The following is an 18,278-nucleotide window of genomic DNA, read 5'->3' as shown; positions in this document are numbered from 1 at the left end:
ATGACCCGATTGTATGTCTCGACATCGACTGTCACTCTATTCATCCTCTACGTTCCCCTCTACCCCATAAGTGCTAAAGGTGCAGCTGTCTGTAAGTTATATGTAGACCCTCAACATCATGGAATACGACCACCGGCGCCCGGCCCAAAAGATAGCTTACTCAACCCACATGCCATCGGTCAGCAGACACGCCATATAGATGTCATAAGGAGGACAGCATGCCAGGATTTTATGGTACCCTGGGACGCGATAGGCTCCAGGTGGTTCCTCATTAGCAGGGACGAGACACTCCCCCAATTAGATTCTATATAAATGTGCTTGTATCTACTACCCCCCTGCTGAAGATCTCCTCCCCCACCCTTCTTCTTTCTTAACCTCCTGGCCCTTCTTTTTTTTCTTTTTCCTTTCCCTCTCTCTTACTCTAAGTCCCTTCCACCCCACCCCACACACACCGGTTTAAATTAGTCGTTGCTCTTGTCTATCCTTCACTAAAACCATGATGGTGTATTCAGATTGGCTATGTACATGACCTCCTTTCTTTGAACTGGTGTATCCCTCTAATAAAGAATTTCAAAACAAAAAAAGAAATTCAGGGCAGCTGTTTATGCCCCATAACTTTTACATTTTCAGCAGCCACCACTAGTGAAAGAAGGCTGGCGATTAATCAGTTGCACTGCCACCTGTCCATTTCACAGAAAGGATTCTTGTGCTTTACTGAAACACTAAAGGGCTAATTTCAAAATAAAGATATATTTTCCCTCCCTCTGTGCAGCATACTTTCTTTGCAATTTGGCGTACTCGTTTTTAATACCAACCATACATGAATCATTGATGGAATCTGACCTTACATCGTTGTCATTATATCTGTTGTGAATCGCCACAACCCTCTACATCAGAATGCTGCATTTTAATTGGCTAATACGTTAATCAGTGAATACCAGGAAGTTGCCTGATTAGTTCATAGCATCCTACATGTATTCTGGTAGAAGATGCCAGTTTTCTGAAGGATGTTCCTTTTCTTTCGCTCAGGCCCACTTGGGTTGGTGCAGTGTGCCGTGAGGAAATGGGTAAAAGTAACTTGAGTTTGTAAGTATTGTTAGTCATGTATCCCAGACCTAACTAAGGAGCGCTATACATTATTTGGAGGGCTGTTTGGAAGCCAATCTATGAGATCGTGTAATCAAGTGGGGATTACACAAATACATTTCACATTTTTTAGGCACAGGGAGATTAATTGATTTGCCAAGAATCCCAGTATGTTGAAGCAAGTGCCTAGACCAGGATTAGAACCTGGAACCCACAGGCCACATCTCCTTCTCCACTTAGTTATTTGAGCCGTTGCCTTCAGCTTCACAGGCCATGCGATTTCATACTGAAATGTGAAATACGTAATTTGTAGAGGGTGCACGTACAGCATTTTATGTAATTGTGAAGTAAAGTCACAGCCAATCTTGTCACTTTTTTTTCAGAGGTGGAGACAGAACATGGATTTGGTGAAGGTTTGGTTCAAGGGGAGAGTCAAAATGAAAGGGTGAACCCCTGCAACCACAAAAGGAAACAAATATAACTCTAGTTGCAAATACAAACCTGCCCCATTCCCCCGTCCATAGTCATGGACGAGATTGCAACTGCATTAGAGCACTGGTTTGCTGAAAGAAACTGGCTGCCTTTGGCGAGGAGTGTCAACTTGTATGTTGTTTCAGGCATCTCTGTAGCCTTGTGGTTTAACATATAATCAACACATCTTACAGGCATAAAAGTTTCCATTGAGTGAATAAAGTCATTGTAGGACCGAGGGTCACCAAACAAAGGGCCTGATTCAGATCCTGGCGGCAGGATTACTCTGTCTCAAATGCAATGGATGTCCCATCCACCGTTTTACGATTTCCATAACATATTATGGGACCGTGATATGGTGGATGGATTATCTGTCACATTTGTGACAGAGTATTCCCCGCCGCCAAGATCTAAGTCAGGCTCAAAGTGACATTCTGGTTTTCTTATTTTGGAGATGCAACTTTAGGTAAAGGAAACAGCTTTTTTTTCTTTGCGGTGCATAGTCATTTTTATTGACCATGACCCACAAGATCCTTGAGATCTGCTGACACACAACAGTGCTTGAATGTCTAGGAGTTAAATTCTGTTTAGCAGTGAGTTGCCAAAGCTGGTAGCATATTGTAGTCCGTCTTCTAAACTGAAGAACAACTTCTGGGAAAGGCACTGAAATAGTGCTTCCTGTGGTTTCCCACTGGGTTTCAATTATGGATGAAAGAGCATACTTTGTGGTCGCTACTGTCTTCTGCACCACCCGGGTAATTAGAGTGACACATAGGGGTTTGCTCTCTGAGGCTGTGATTAAAAGTTTTATTTGGATGAACGCTTGTAATTTTATCCACAGTACGAGTGAAGCTAGTGAGAGGCATCCCACTGGCCCCTATCCACAGTAGATACACTGGTGTGATGTGTTCTCTTCTACGTGTCACCAGCATGGTAAACACCAGATATATCAGATTTTCCCACCAATACTCAGATACACAACTGATGCTACATTAAGTCCGCAGCAAGGCAGCTGCTTTTCAGCACCAGAAAAGTTTGACACTCCGCATCAAATTACTTCAAAATAAAGACCTTGTTGCTACAGGAAAGGGGGTGCCCAAATGGCAAAATATATTTTTGCCTGGGGTATCTACCAGCCTTGTACTGAAGCTTCTCACACATACATGGCACTTGCTTACACATGTGGAGAGTCAAGAAACACTCCCTTAAATGGCATTCGCAACATGTAATGACTAGATATTATACCATATTCGTTTAAGCAGACAGCCAGGTAGAACTGTGGGTAATGTAGTCAAAGCTTTTCATGGATGTGTTATGTAATAAAAGACTTAGGACCTAATTTAGAGTTTGGTGGACAGGATACTACATCGCAAATGTGAAAGAGTCCCTGTCTGCCTATTTAACGGTCTGCCCACCTCATTTAGAGCCAGGTGGACATCAGGTGGACAATCAGCTTTCTGTCAGCAGTGCTGATGTCGGCTCTGTCAATAGAAATCTACCTCCAATGGCCTTATGGAGTAGAGTCCATCAAGAAATGCACCGCACTGACCCCCCAACCCCCCCCCCCCCCAATGAAGGGTAGATGGTGTGCTGTCTATTTTTTCCTGTCTGTCATCTGTAGGCAAACTCTGGCATGAGAGGAGAAAAATCTAATAGTGATTGTCACAACAAGGAAAAAACATTATCTGGTATTGGGGGGTCATTATTAAATTGTTTTAATAGCAAACTCACCCTTTGGGAGTTTGTTATTGAAATACAAAAGGGCTTCTAAAGTTTGGTGAACAGCTTCAAAACTGATGGAGGATGTCCTCCAAATATTTTTGTACCTTGACGAGAACCACCATGACAGTGGCTCCTATCAGGGTACAAAGAACACCTCTGGACCGGCTGTGATCTCAAAATTAGGTGGTCCTTAGTCCATCAGGTGGTGGACATAATTTCGCTGCCTCCCTGGCAGACTGTACTCTATCAGACAAACTATAAATCAGGCCCTGAATTTGTGATTCATCACAATATTCACAGTTTCTAAAAACTGCCAAAGCAATTCCTTTTATCCTTTTCAGAAAATACAAAAGTACACAAAGGAAGGAAAGAAATATCCGTCTTTGGAGCAAAGTCGTTAAATTCAGTAACTGCTTCTTTGTGCTTTAATATCTCCCCCCTCGATTTACTGAATGGCTGGCTTTCTAAAACTAGACTCTGGCCAAGATCCTCCCTGCATCATTTCATTGTGTTTCTAAATCGGTTTTCAAGCTATGAATCCATGGAGGGGCTCTATAGAGTACAGAAAAACAAAAAGAATGTGAGCAGTTGGCTTACATCACAGAGACACATGTTTCTTTTTACTGCGAGTAGGTCATTATGGGCCAGATGTACATACATTAGTACCCACAATTAGGAAATCGGTATTCCTAATGTGTGGAATGCTTTATTCCCAAATAGCAGTTCTTAGTGGGCTGCAAATCGACCTGCCTTATGAATATTAACGAAGAAGGTCACAATTTGCAACCCCTGAGGAATCACAGGGATGGTAGCCTGCTGAGGTCAGCAGACCACCATGTTTGTGACTGCTTTTTAACAAAGTAATAGTTTGTTTTAAATGAACTCCATTTTCCTTAAAGGGAATTGGGGTGTGTTTAAAAAGAAAAAAAATGAGGCTTTGAAGTTTCATTTTTTAGGAGTGGACAGTGGTCCCAGGGACCACTGCCGGCACATAAAAATTATTTTTCAACATTCTTAAAGAGTAAAGAGTCCAAAGAGGACCCCTTTCCATTTGAGAATGGGTTACCACCATTGTTAAAATGGTGGTAAAATATCACTTTTTGTGACTGGAATTCGGTCATAAAACAGTAATGCATACCATACCGACTTGGTATTTGGAAGGGACACCCAAAGCATAGCCCTTCCAGTCACCGAATTGCAAGTGCAAATTGTGATTCAATAACACTTTACCAAATCACATTTTGCACATTAGAAAAAACATTTTTCTAGTCGCGATCGGAAAAATGCTTCGTACATCTGGTCCTTTGTTTCCTTTGCATAGTCTATCTACACTGTCATTGTGAGAGTTATCTCCCTCCGTTGCTTGCCTTTTAAAACCTTCTGCAGCTTTCTGTCTGGACTGGAAAGTGTGACTTAGCCATTTAATGAAGTGTAAGGAAAGTCAATGAACACAAATCCATCCCACACTGTCTTGGCCACATCTCAACTCACATACCTTGCAAATCCTATATCTGAGGTACTTAATATTCTCTTCAAGGACACAAATCCGTAGCCAGATCACGCGTACCAAGACCTTGTTTTTCAAGTGGTTTCTGTGCATTCTATTTTCTGTTGTGTGTCACACAGGATTGTCTACAATATGGTGACAGCTGATTCATCGTGGGTATCCCAAGGCCAGCGGCAGATTGCACTCTTTGATACATTAGAAGAGATACACTAGATGAAATCGCTTTTGCATGAAAGTATCAGTGATTTCTTTACTTAATCTTGAAAATGGTTCCTTTGGAACAGATTCCTCAACCAGTGCATGATCAGAAGATCATTTTCTTGTTCAATGCTTCAGATACAGAAAAGAGTTTGTGGATGACCAAGAGAGGCATTAGCGAAATGAACAAAACAAAACTTAAGCTCCCCAGGACCAATAACAGCAGTTCTGGAGATGATAAAGAAGTCATACACATTGGGCCATCTTGAGTCTCCCAGTTGCTTTGAGAATGTTTCTCCCAAGGGAAAGAAAGCTCATGAACCTTAAAAAAGATGCTGCAGTAGTTTCATTTGGTTCAGGGCTAGATTTGCACAGAAGGGTATATTCTTCTTCATTCTTCAAATAATACAAAAATGGAAAAAATATAGTGAACAGCCACAGGAAATAAAAGGTTACAGACTCTTTCAAGTAAACTATGTTGAAATGTGCAGAATATGTTTGACCGTTGATATCAAGTCACCAAAATGGCGAGACTAGCGGGAATGGTATCATGCAGTCATTTGCAGCTATAATGAGATCACAGGAAGTGACGTGACTTTTTTGAGGGGTTCTTCAATACTGACACATCTTTCGCTGATTACTAAGCAGTCCTTCCACCTGATACCCCTTGAAGCATTACTGTTGCACCAGCTGGGGCCCTCTCAAGTCACCCCGCTGCTTCCAATTTAAATAATGGCTGCTCTTTGCCTTCCACAGCAATATTGCCCCTTCCTCACCATGCTGCAATCTTCTCGATCTCACCTTCACCCTGCCAACTTATGCCAGCTGTGTTCAGCAGCCCTCGCTCCTTTCCCTCCCCTTCTTCCCCTCCTTCAATTTCATGCCTCGCCTTCCTAGTGGTTTGGCTTCCTGCAGCCCCGAAAATGGTGGCTGGTCACTTAAAATGTCTGGCTATATACCTAGAGGGCAAACTTATAGCCAATAATAGCCCAAATAATCCAAACAGCCCAGAGCAATTGTGGACAGCTCCACTTCCCCAATCTTCCCACGGGGGAGACCACCTGGTGGATGGCTGCCCCTCCCCCACCCCCAAAACCCCCATTACTTTCCAGGGAAAGAATAGGGACGGAATAATCCTGCATCATGACCAATCATTTATAACCATTTTCTGTGCAGTATCTGTTCTGTGACCCACCCAAGCAATGAGCACTGTAAACAATCAGATAGGCTTTAGGTAGCCCATAGGGCACGGTGCTATGTAAGTAAACGGCAGGGCATATACTTTTAAGTTTTGCATGTCCTGGTAGTGAAAAACTCCCAAAGTTGTTCTTCACTACTGCTTTCACAAGTTAGCATTGGGAATTAAGTAATATATTTTTAAGCTGTAATTTCTGATCAGAAAAAAGTAGCTTTGTCGGGTTTCATATCTTTAGAATGGTAATGATAAATCCTCTTTACTGGTAAAATCGGATTTAACATTAATATTTCAGATTTGCTACTTTTAGAAATTGCACATTTCTCTGCTCTTACTGCTCAGTGTGTCTTGTATTCTGTCTCTCATACACACCTGGAGTAGGTGACAGCTACACTTTGTGCATTTTGTAGACAGCCACATACACAGGAAGGTTAGGTGTGTCTGAGGACTCATCTGCATTCATCTGCATTCTGATGGGCCTTCCTGGGCAGGAATGGTGGAGGGGAGTTGGCACACGAATATGAAAATGCCTGTCCCCACACAAATGGCTGTTTACCCCCTACTGGTAGTCTTGAGCCAGGACTAGGAAGAAAGGATCCTGTGCACTTCAAAGGCACATTTGGGTATAAGAACTGAGGCTCTGACCCTACCAAATCAGTACACTACTGGACCTAGGAAGAACCTTGCTAAAGTAAAGGCTACTGTGCTGCAAGGATTGTCACTTAGAATGGATTGACTGTTCTGAGGAACTGCTTCTCTGCTTTGCTGAGATGCCCTGCTGCTTGCTGATCTCTGCCCTCCTGAGGACAAGGACTGGACCCATCTCACTTGAACCCACAGTGACTCCAAGGGCTTCCTGTCTTGACTCCTGTTTTCCTGCAGTCTCAGGGACAAAAAAGACTGCGTGCAACTCTCCTGGTGCTGCTGGGCTCTGCCATCTGTGAGTCCTACCCTTTCCTGGATTGCCCCCTCCAGTCCTGGTCCTCAGAAGTGAGTTCTGCAACTACTTTCAGCAAAAACCGATGCATTGTCCCACTGCACTGCTCGGAACAACACAGTGCCCCTTTGACATTGACGCACAGGCTGTTCGCCAACAGTGGATCCACAGCCTGCGCGGCTCGACAATGATGCATCGCATTCATCTCAATGGAGTTCAACACCTATGCAGGACCCAACTGTGAGGCTCAACGTCAATGCTTTGACTCAACTGCACAGGCCAGAACCTATGCAACACCTTTGCATTTACTCCTCAACTTCAAAGCTTGCTCCATCCAAGGTGTTTGGGTGCATGGACTCTCGAACCGGCCTACCCTCCATTGAGGTCGGCCTGAACTTTGTATTTGCACTGGTCCCTCGCGACTTCAAAGAACATTTCTACTGATTGGGTTTTTGTCATATTGGTCTTGTTTTACTCAGATAAATATTATCTGTTCTCCTAGACCTTCATGGAGTCTTTCATGGTGTGTTCATTGGGTGGGGGGGGGAGAGAGAGATAGAGAGAGCGAGAGATAGAGAGATTAGAGAGAGAGAGAGAGAGAGAGAGTGGGTGTGTGTGTGTGTGTGTGTGTGTGTGTGTGTGTGCACTTGCGCGTGTGTGTGTGTTTAACAAAATACTTTACACATTGCCTCTTTAGATAAGCTGCCTGCTCTGTGCCAAGCTACCAGAGGGTGAGCACATTATCTCTAAGTGTGTATCTAGCTGACCCTGACTAGGATTGGGGTCCCTACTTCGACAGGGTGCATACTCCTGCCAACTAGAGACCCAATTTCTAACACATGACATTAGAAAACGTATTAATTATTTTTAAAAAGTCCCCAATCTTTTATGGGCTTTTGAACCTTTATGTTTAAAGTTAAAATGTTTTTGTTTTTTTCACCCTTTTGTAAACTAACTACATTAGGGCACCATGCGATTACTGTATGGCCTCTTTTTGAGGCTATACATTTGAGTTCAGTTTGATTATACTAGTGAAGAACATCATAGAAACATAAAAAGTTAGCATCAAAATCACACATGCACATAACCGTGAAATATCAGAATACTGTTCTGCTTTTTATTTTTTAAACAATGTATAATGAAAGTAACTCTGTTGTCGCTGACGCACGGAGACGGAGCCGTTATGACACTTTTTAATGTGCATTTTGCTAAGATTGCTCAAAGGTTACTATAAAGTTAGACTTTCAATTTAGATTGTAATTATAGCCCTTCAGACGCCATTCTAAACGCGCCTTTTCCGCTTTAAATTGGGCAGTGACTGAATGTAATGATTTTGTTGTCAGACATCACAGAGACTGGTCATTTGGGTCTCACTAACCAGCTCCCTCTTTCCTCCCCCAGACACTACCACAGCATTGAAGTGTTCACGCACTACGACCTCTTAACGCTGAACGGATCCAAGGTCGCACAAGGTCACAAAGCAAGCTTTTGCTTAGAAGATACATACTGTGGTGCAGGTATGTTATTTTTGGAGTAGCTGAGAGCTGGAGACTGAGATATTTGAACCCGACATATGTGTGAAAGGAAGACCAAAAAAGCGAAACACGATTAAAAAAACAGAGCAAACATTATGAAGTAATTGTCTATTCCATAGGGGTTCAAGCGTTTAGACAGAACCTGTAAATAGCATAGCAAAGCTCCCAAGCCCATAGGTATTTCAGAAGTTACTGCGGGGTCGGGCCAGTAGGCTGGATCATGGCTTTACCTAACAGAAGGACCTTTTTCAAAGTTTACCTGTCTAGTATTAATAAATAGAGCATCTTTACTTAGAAATGTATAACTACATGTTGCATCATGAGCAGGAGTCCTCATAAAGTGCAAGTCCTGTTCGATAGTGACCCCTGGCCTTCCCTCGAACCCCGCTTTAGACGAGCCTGTTATATGGACAGTTTCTTGCTGATAAAGTCCTACTATTATTTAATGCTTCTAGAAATCAGTCTTGTGATACTGTTGAAAGCTGCTTTGAAGTTTAAGAAACTTTCTAGCAAGCCTTTAGTGCTTTCTCTCGCTTGGAGCGGTATTGTAAGTGCAATTCTAGATGGCAGTGGTTTCTGGAAGGAATTAATGAACTAAAATCTAGTGCCAATGCTGGAAAGGAGCCATGCAATACGCTTGTCATTTGACTAGGCCAGAACATTGAGGTGGAGGCCTCCTCAGATACAATTATTATCCAACTGGAGGTAGCAGTATGCTTGAAAACACTGCCTGTAATATTAAAGGGCAAGCAATGCAATACTGTACGGTTCAGCAACTGAACACGTAGCACAACCAAAGCTCCTTGCTCTCCAGACTGCATTTTAACTTGCACCAACCTGTGCTGGAGCTGGTACTCTTCCTTCTTTGCTGTGTGGATGGAAATATCTTCACAGAGCACTTTCATCTATATACATAACGGCATACATTTCCAATATCTTTATGTAACACCTTATATTACTGATGCTGTGACCTAGCTATCTGGGTCCAGGAACCCAGCTGATGCAGAACATAAATCAGTAAATATGCACACCGAGCTGGCTAAGTCCCATACTCCAGTCTTTCTCCATAGATCTAGGGTCACATGATACAGAGGGTTCTTGTAACCCATCCCTTTGCTTAGGGGAAAAGCTGATCTGACTATATACATTACTATAACTTTCCTAAAAATGTGTTACAAATGCACTGATTGAAGTAACCATATTCGAGACCTCACTCTCTCTGGCCCACGTGGCTTTCTGTTACGGACTGGTGTATGTTACTAATATCTCTGGACTAGGGACTTGGGTAACATTCTTAATGGCAAATTCAGCACATCTCACATTATATTACTGATGCTGTGACCTAGCTATCTGGGTCCAGGAACCCAGCTGATGCAGAACATAAATCAGTAAATATTCACACCGAGCTGGCTAAGTCCCATACTCCAGTCTTTCTTCAAAGATCTAGGGTCCCATGATACAGAGGGTTCTTGTAACCCATCCCTTTGCTTAGGGGAAAAGCTGATCTGACTATATACATTACTATAACTTTCCTAAAAATGTGTTACAAATGCACTGATTGAAGTAACCATATTCGAGACCTCACTCTCTCTGGCCCACGTGGCTTTCTGTTACGCACTGGTGTATGTTACTAATATCTCTGGACTAGGGACTTGGGTAACATTCTTAATGGCAAATTCAGCACATCTCACACCTTTCTTTTAGGCAGTTGAAGTAGGGCCGTGCATGATCCTGTTTCACCTTATGTCCTATTCCAGCCTACTTTGTCATTTCCTCTTCCTTTTTCCTTAACTCTCCTTATTTAGTACAGTAACTCTTTGGGCCTTCCCATTAACTGGTCTGGTCCTGAAGCACTTGGCATTTACCACCTGAAAGAAGGCTTAACACACCATATACTCAAGCTTGGCTTCACATCTACCAGGTGGTTTGCAGATTTCCGTGTACTGAGAATACTAGAAGGATTGTTTTCTGTCAGCAAACTACCTGATGTCAACAATGCCTCGCTGACCATTAACATTTGTATCAATGGAAAACCATGTTCCGTGCCTCAAATTAAATCCTGAAAGACTCTAAACTTGATTTTCCCTACTCAACTATGAATTATTGGACACTGCTAGATCTAGTTTAATACTGCTTATGACCTATTCACCTAGATAGTCACAATCTTTTACCTACCTCTAGATCTACACACAATATTTGTGACACTATCAATGGACATCTACCTAAAGACACAAACAACCTTAATTCAGCTCCAACAGCAAAGAAGCCTGTAACAGTGACCTTCAGAAAATGCATGGTTCAAACATCGACCATGAACACGTGAAACAAGTGAGTTGTAAGCTAGTCAGACTGTGACCTAAATTCACTCTGGCAAGTTTGCATTCATCATTCACCACATGCGTCAAAAGCTATGCAGTGGTGTAGAGAACCGTGAAGGAGGCCCCCCTGCAAGGTACCTTGAGGGCCCCTCCCACTCAGTCAAGAGCTTGAGGGCCGGGGGCCCCTCCACCCGAGCACAGTGACAGCCAGTGTGTGAATGTGTGGTGCTGAGGGCCCCACCCCCTGGAGCTCAGGGCCCCCCGCAATCGCAGGGGCTGAAGGGGCTATTGTTACGCCCCTGAAGCTATGTTCTGATCTGGTAAAGTCAGGATCTCTTAAGTAGGTAACTTTGCCAAAGAAATTTTCAATATATACATCACTTTGCTACCCTCTTCCCAAAAGTGCTGCAAGGATCTCTTGTCTTTCTTCATCGTCAAAATAGAGCCAGTTCTCTCCAACAGCCCTAAACATAATCCTCTAAATCTCAAGGCTTCCATGAGACTCAGACAACTCTGCTCTCCTCTTTAAGTTCACACCTCCCCTAGAGATGGAGATAATCACAAAACTGATCATCTTCAAGAAAACATCTCCATCTACAGGGATGGTCTTGAGAATTTTCAATTTTCGTCTGGTGTAAAATTATTTCTCCAGCTCAGTTCCCCCCAAAATGGCAAACATATTTTTCAGTTTTATTAAAATATTAAACATTGCAAGCTAGCTGTAGAATTTCAGCGGGGCCTGGAGTACACGCTCTCACATATTAGGAGACAAAACTGAAATCTAGTGCTTTTTTCAAATTATTCCAATAAAAATAAAAATATGCACAATAAAAGAAAGCAAGCCATACATTTCTTGTAGTATTTCCAGGAAAACATGTATTTTAAAAGAATAGCCCAGAAAAGGTGTTGTTACATATTTTACGATAAATCTCAAATGTGACTTGAAAAATATATTGTAAGTAAAGGAACCAAAAGTATGAAAAACTTTAAACAGCACCTAAAAACATTTCGACGCAAATTGATGTTTATTCGTGCCTCATATTTTTTCCAAATTTCATACCCATCTGGAAATTGACCGATGTCATGTATGACACTTCCAAATAGGCCTGACTTGTTACCCAAAACCACTCACAGTTTTGCGCCTATACATACAATGCTAAATGCAATATTACAAGGCCCAAAATGCATTGCAATGTTGGAAAAATAAATGCCAAGTAGTAAATTGGGGGAAAATCCCACCTTAGGAGCACATTTAGGAAGCAGGAAAGTCTGCTCACACTTGCTATTTGTTTTTGGTTGCACTTAGCACTATATCTTAGCTCAACAATTATTCCTCGTGCCCATTTTGAAGACAACGGGGCATTTCTATGCTAAGAAATAGCTCTAAATGTTGAATTACTCTTCTGGTGTATTTCAAGCATAATTAAATACAGTCAAACAAGGATGGTGTTACTTGTGCAGGGAGCCCCCGAAGTGTGTTTTCAAACCCTTTTCACTGAAATTAGAAACCTTATCAACCAGCAATCTCTTTTGCTAATCATGCTATCTCCTAGTTTTATAAACAAATAAAAACAGTAATGGAAACATTGCTACTCTGCATCCAGTACTGACATTACCTTCTGCTCAGGTATGGAAAGGCGCTACGCGTGTGCTAACTTTGGAGAACAGGGAGTGACAGTGGGCTGCTGGGACACGTACCGCCATGACATTGACTGCCAGTGGGTGGATATCACAGACGTCGATCCAGGGGATTACATCTTCCAAGTAAGTGCCTTTGAGTTGCTACTCATATTTCTATTATTGATTGCATTACCAGTAATGCAGAAAAGGTGCCACAGGAGAGGCATGCATAAAGTAGATATAGGCATTGCTGCACGTAGAAATAGCAGAAAGATTCGGTAGAAAGACCTATGGGAGGAGTCTTTACGGTGTCATCAAAGTAATGCTTTTAGCGAGCTGCCAACTCTTCTTGCTATAATCGTGAACTTCTGGAACACCTGAAACCCCGATAATGATAAAAGAAAATGCTGCACAAGGGCTATGAACTGCCCAAAGTAAAGCCAGTGATTAGACTGAACAGAAGAGCTGTAATTCTCTTCCGAAAGGTAGGTAGGGCTTTTGTTTTGTGAAGATTTTAGAAGAATTACTCCAGAATCTTGCTGCATTTGCAGCTAATGATGTGCCCCAGTTCTGTGTCTCCTTTATTTCAGATAACTGCATAGTCAGCCCTTATTTAAACCTCATTGAACCCTGCTAAGGGCATTAAATGTGGTTAATTCTCTCGGCACAAAACATTGACTGTTGTTATTCGCCTGCCCTACAATTATGGCCTTGAACTCAGCATGTTCACAGGTTGCTAAAGAAGTGCAAACTGTTAATTAAAATGTATTATAAAGGTGTGTGTATGTGGGGTTAAAAATAAGAAATCTACCTATGCAAACCTCGCGTTACAGTGGATAGGTTGAGCACACTAATTTGGCTTATCATTATTTATGTACTTTGACATACAACACAAACATGTTCATTTTCAGAATAAATACAAAAACAATATGTTTAAATGACAGAATTGTATCAAGTTATGCCACTGAGTTTGCTCCAGATAACAAGCTAATTGTATAGAGATGTTCTATTTGTTTTTTTCTTGGTTGTGATTTCTTCCTTCACATGATCATTCCTTGTAGTATAGTGAGTATACCATCATGCAAAAATTGGTCACCCGACATAGTGCTTCAACGTCAGCAATAAATTGTCCCTCCCAAGCTTTCTAAGGTAGTGCTTTTGTTGTAACCAGACCATATAAAACTGAGCAATGAGCCACTCAGTCCACTTCAACTCAAAGTCAAGTACTTCTCTTTGGGATGACCTCTGTCTTTGTTTGTATGTTTTCTGCAGCAATAAAATGCCAACAGTTCTGGACCAAACCACGGCCACCTTCAGTGTACAGATTTAGGCCCCTATTTATGGAAAGTTAGCGTCGCCTTAGGGTCATTTATTTTGACACTAAAGCAGCGGTAACCTAACTCCATATTTATATTTTGATGCTAGACCCGTCGAGCGTCAAAATATTGGCGTTAGCGCCATTTTTAGGAAGCACCAACCCACCTTGTGTCTCATTGTGACAATGAGATGCAAGGTAGGCATTCCCTTCCTAAAAATGATGCTAGCCCCCGAGGGCCATATTTAACTCCTGACGCTGAAACGACGTGCAACTAGGAGGCAGTCCTAAATAATGGCACTGAGCCTGATTAGCATTTTTATTTAACGCCTGGTCAGACCAGGTGTTAAAGTGCTGGTAGGCCCATTTCCATGGGGAAACACCATGGAATGGGCACATAGATGCCCACCCAAACCCTCAGCATCACCACTCCCCACACCACAGGGACACTACTGGAAGAGGGAGCCCACCCCAGTAAATGTATATGTATGTGTGTGGTGTGCCACTGGGGGCCCTGTACATGGGGCCCCCTGGCTGGCACTGAGTATGTTGGGCTTGTCGTGGGGACACTGGTCCCTGTGGTGGGCATTGGGGTTGTGGTAATCACTCCTGTCTATACTTAGACAGTAGTCATTTTTTGCCATCTTGTGTGTCAAAAACTGATGCTAGACTGACTAGCTGGCAAAATATCCACAGGATATTTTGCCGCTAATCAGCCTACCTTCATTTTTTACCCATGAGTGCCATTTCCACTAACACAATCCGTCACTGACTTGCGTCTTTGTTTGAGGCACTAACCATTCTTTATCGCCATCGTCCATCATTTCTTAACTATGGCGCATGGATGGCGTTAGGGAATGGCGTTAGCTCGAGTTAAGAAAAATTATGCACAACTGAGCTAGCACAGTTGTGATTAATTTTTCTTAAATATGGGCCTAAGTGTGCCATACAAATGAAAATGGGAGATGTATGATGGTGGTGCCCTGGTAAACTCCATTCATCATCATTTCTCAGCCAATCTTCGATGAGAACCAAAAGAAAAATTTATGGTATTTACATTCCTCAGGTCGTATCCTCAGGTCGTATTATGTAAAGGGTGCACTGCCCTGATCTGCACCACTGCACATCTTTAACAAGGTATCCAGGCACAGATGGTCGCTATATCCTTTTACAGTAAATGCCCTGCCACCAGGCCAGTCGCAAACATGCACCTGACCTAGGTCAAGCAAATCAATGAAAGGCAGACAGGCTGTTTGAAGCAACCACTCCACCTTTCACTTTACAGGGGGCAATGAAGCCTGCTTTTCAAAAGGGGCAGAGTTTCCCCTGCAGGCGGGTGAAGTGAGTGACTGCAGTTGCCTGCAGGAGCTTGCCCTTCAAGGCTCACTTTTGGGGGGAGGAGCGCACTGACAGTATGTCAGTTCTCTGTGGTGCAGGTCCCCTCACCCCTGCCAGCTCCTTTGCCTGCCCACATCTCTAATACAGTGCAGGCTCAGAAGCAACTATTTCCCTCCTGTGCATGGGGCCGGCAAATGAGGGAAGGCCAACGTGAGCTCGCACTAGCGATACATGTGCACAGGCTCAATCTGTATTACAAAAAGAGTTGCAGAAGCATCTGCAGCCCATTCTGTAATACCACAGTCCCTGGGAGTAGGGGGTAAAAAGCAATCAAACAGGCCCATTGCCCCTCCCCCACTCCAGGTACTCAGCATAATGTGGCATCTGGAAGCCTTCTAAATCTCTGAAACAACCAAAATCTCCTTATAGTCACAATTAGTGACAAGATTGAACAGCAAACCTAAATAGGGAAGCTAGAGAATGTTAAAATACATTTTTTATGACATCAGCAGCCTGGAACAGGTTGATTTGGGGAAGAGGGTAATTTAAATGGCTCCTTGTTCACTTACTTTACCTCACTTTAAGTCAACGTTAAAAAGTGATATTGAAAGACCAAATAAATACAAAGCAATTTAAAAAATAGAGTCCAATCATTAACGTTATTTTCATGCTCGCAGACTGCACCTCACCATTAGAATATACATCAGTGCCTTAGCATAGAGGCCTGTTTTCTCCTTTAATGGCTGCTACCCACTGTCTGATAAACTATGTGTGTATGAATGTTTGTATATATGTTGTATTTATATAGTGCAAAACTTGCTGAAAGGCAGATTATAGATTTCTGACTGAAAGCATACTTCACACAAACAGGCTTATAAAAAATGTTGAGACCTCCACTGAAAACGATGGAGAGGATCAGGGCTAGTAATGCCTGGTATGGGCCTTTTGAGCCACCATTTCAACATTTGCCTTTCTATTTAACCCTTTTAAATTTGGAACATTCTTCCCTAAATGGGTGGAATGATCTAATGGCATTATTCCCTTCAACTTTAGGCTATACTGATTGTTAAAGTCCCTCTTCCTTGTTATAACTTGGATTCAGAGACTTATAACTGCAGCAGCCCTCAGCAGGGGGATATAATGCTGGGCTATTATTGTTACAACATAATGAGTGGCGCACTATGGAATGGAGTATCATCAGTCTGTATACAGGGAGTGCAGAATTATTAGGCAAGTTGTATTTTTGAGGAATAATTTTATTATTGAACAACAACCATGTTCTCAATGAACCCAAAAAACTCATTAATATCAAAGCTGAATATTTTTGGAAGTAGTTTTTAGTTTGTTTTTAGTTTTAGCTATGTTAGGGGGATATCTGTGTGTGCAGGTGACTATCACTGTGCATAATTATTAGGCAACTTAACAACAAAAAATATATACCCATTTCAATTATTTATTATTACCAGTGAAACCAATATAACATCTCAACATTCACAAATATACATTTCTGACATTCAAAAACAAAACAAAAACAAATCAGTGACCAATATAGCCACCTTTCTTTGCAAGGACACTCAAAAGCCTGCCATCCATGGATTCTGTCAGTGTTTTGATCTGTTCACCATCAACATTGCGTGCAGCAGCAACCACAGCCTCCCAGACACTGTTCAGAGAGGTGTACTGTTTTCCCTCCTTGTAAATCTCACATTTGATGATGGACCACAGGTTCTCAATGGGGTTCAGATCAGGTGAACAAGGAGGCCATGTCATTAGATTTCCTTCTTTTATACCCTTTCTTGCCAGCCACGCTGTGGAGTACTTGGACGCGTGTGATGGAGCATTGTCCTGCATGAAAATCATGTTTTTCTTGAAGGATGAAGACTTCTTCCTGTACCACTGCTTGAAGAAGGTGTCTTCCAGGAACTGGCAGTAGGACTGGGAGTTGAGCTTGACTCCATCCTCAACCCGAAAAGGCCCCACAAGCCCATCTTTGATGATACCAGCCCAAACCAGTACTCCACCTCCACCTTGCTGGCGTCTGAGTCGGACTGGAGCTCTCTGACCTTTACCAATCCAGCCACGGGCCCATCCATCTGGCCCATCAAGACTCACTCTCATTTCATCAGTCCATAAAACCTTAGAAAAATCAGTCTTGAGATATTTATTGGCCCAGTCTTGACGTTTCAGCTTGTGTGTCTTGTTCAGTGGTGGTCGTCTTTCAGCCTTTCTTACCTTGGCCATGTCTCTGAGTATTGCACACCTTGTGCTTTTGGGCACTCCAGTTATGTTGCAGCTCTGAAATATGGACAAACTGGTGGCAAGTGGCATCGTGGCAGCTGCACGCTTGACTTTTCTCAGTTCATGGGCAGTTATTTTGCGCCTTGGTTTTTCCACACGCTTCTTGCGACCCTGTTGACTATTTTGAATGAAACGCTTGATTGTTCGATGATCACGCTTCAGAAGCTTTGCAATTTTAAGAGTGCTGCATCCCTCTGCAAGATATCTCACTATTTTTGACTTTTCTGAGCCTGTCAAGTCCTTCTTTTGACCCATTTTGCCAAAGGAAAGGAAGTTGCCTAATAATTATGCACACCTGATATAGGGTGTTGATGTCATTAGACCACACCCCTTCTCATTACAGAGATGCACATCACCTAATATGCTTAATTGGTAGTAGGCTTTCGAGCCTATACAGCTTGGAGTAAGACAACATGCATAAAGAGGATGATGTGGTCAAAATACTCATTTGCCTAATAATTCTGCACTCCCTGTAATGAACATTGTGTATCTCAGGACTTACAGTAGATGTGAAGTTGTATTACATGTAGATGCAGATTCAAGGGACTTCACACGCATATTCTGTCAGAAGTAATCACCAATCTAGTCAAAGATAGCTCCTTGGGTCTATATTACACTACACCTCCTTGATGAGAAGTCTTGGAAAGTTGCATTTATTTTTAAAGTCGCTTAACCCGTGTGTCTGACTTTCACCCAGGAGAGATGTATTACTGCATATCATTGCTGTGATCGTTAACT

General features: G+C 42.4%; 1 protein-coding gene across 1 annotated transcript in view; it reads left to right on the top strand.

The window, feature by feature from the left end:
• The window catches only part of LOXL4 (lysyl oxidase like 4), a 216,526-nt gene that overhangs the window by 188,232 nt on the left and 10,016 nt on the right, over nt 1-18,278 (top strand). The window contains exons 12-13 of the mRNA XM_069239653.1: nt 8,518-8,633; nt 12,597-12,733. Of these exons, the coding sequence (XP_069095754.1) occupies nt 8,518-8,633; nt 12,597-12,733 (253 nt within the window). The remainder of the gene's footprint in view (nt 1-8,517; nt 8,634-12,596; nt 12,734-18,278) is intronic.

The sequence above is a fragment of the Pleurodeles waltl genome, chromosome 6, assembly GCF_031143425.1.
Source record: "Pleurodeles waltl isolate 20211129_DDA chromosome 6, aPleWal1.hap1.20221129, whole genome shotgun sequence".
Classification (NCBI taxonomy): Eukaryota; Metazoa; Chordata; class Amphibia; order Caudata; family Salamandridae; genus Pleurodeles; species Pleurodeles waltl.
The sequence above is the reverse complement of the archived record's forward strand: the minus strand, read 5'-3'. Positions and strand labels throughout refer to the sequence as shown.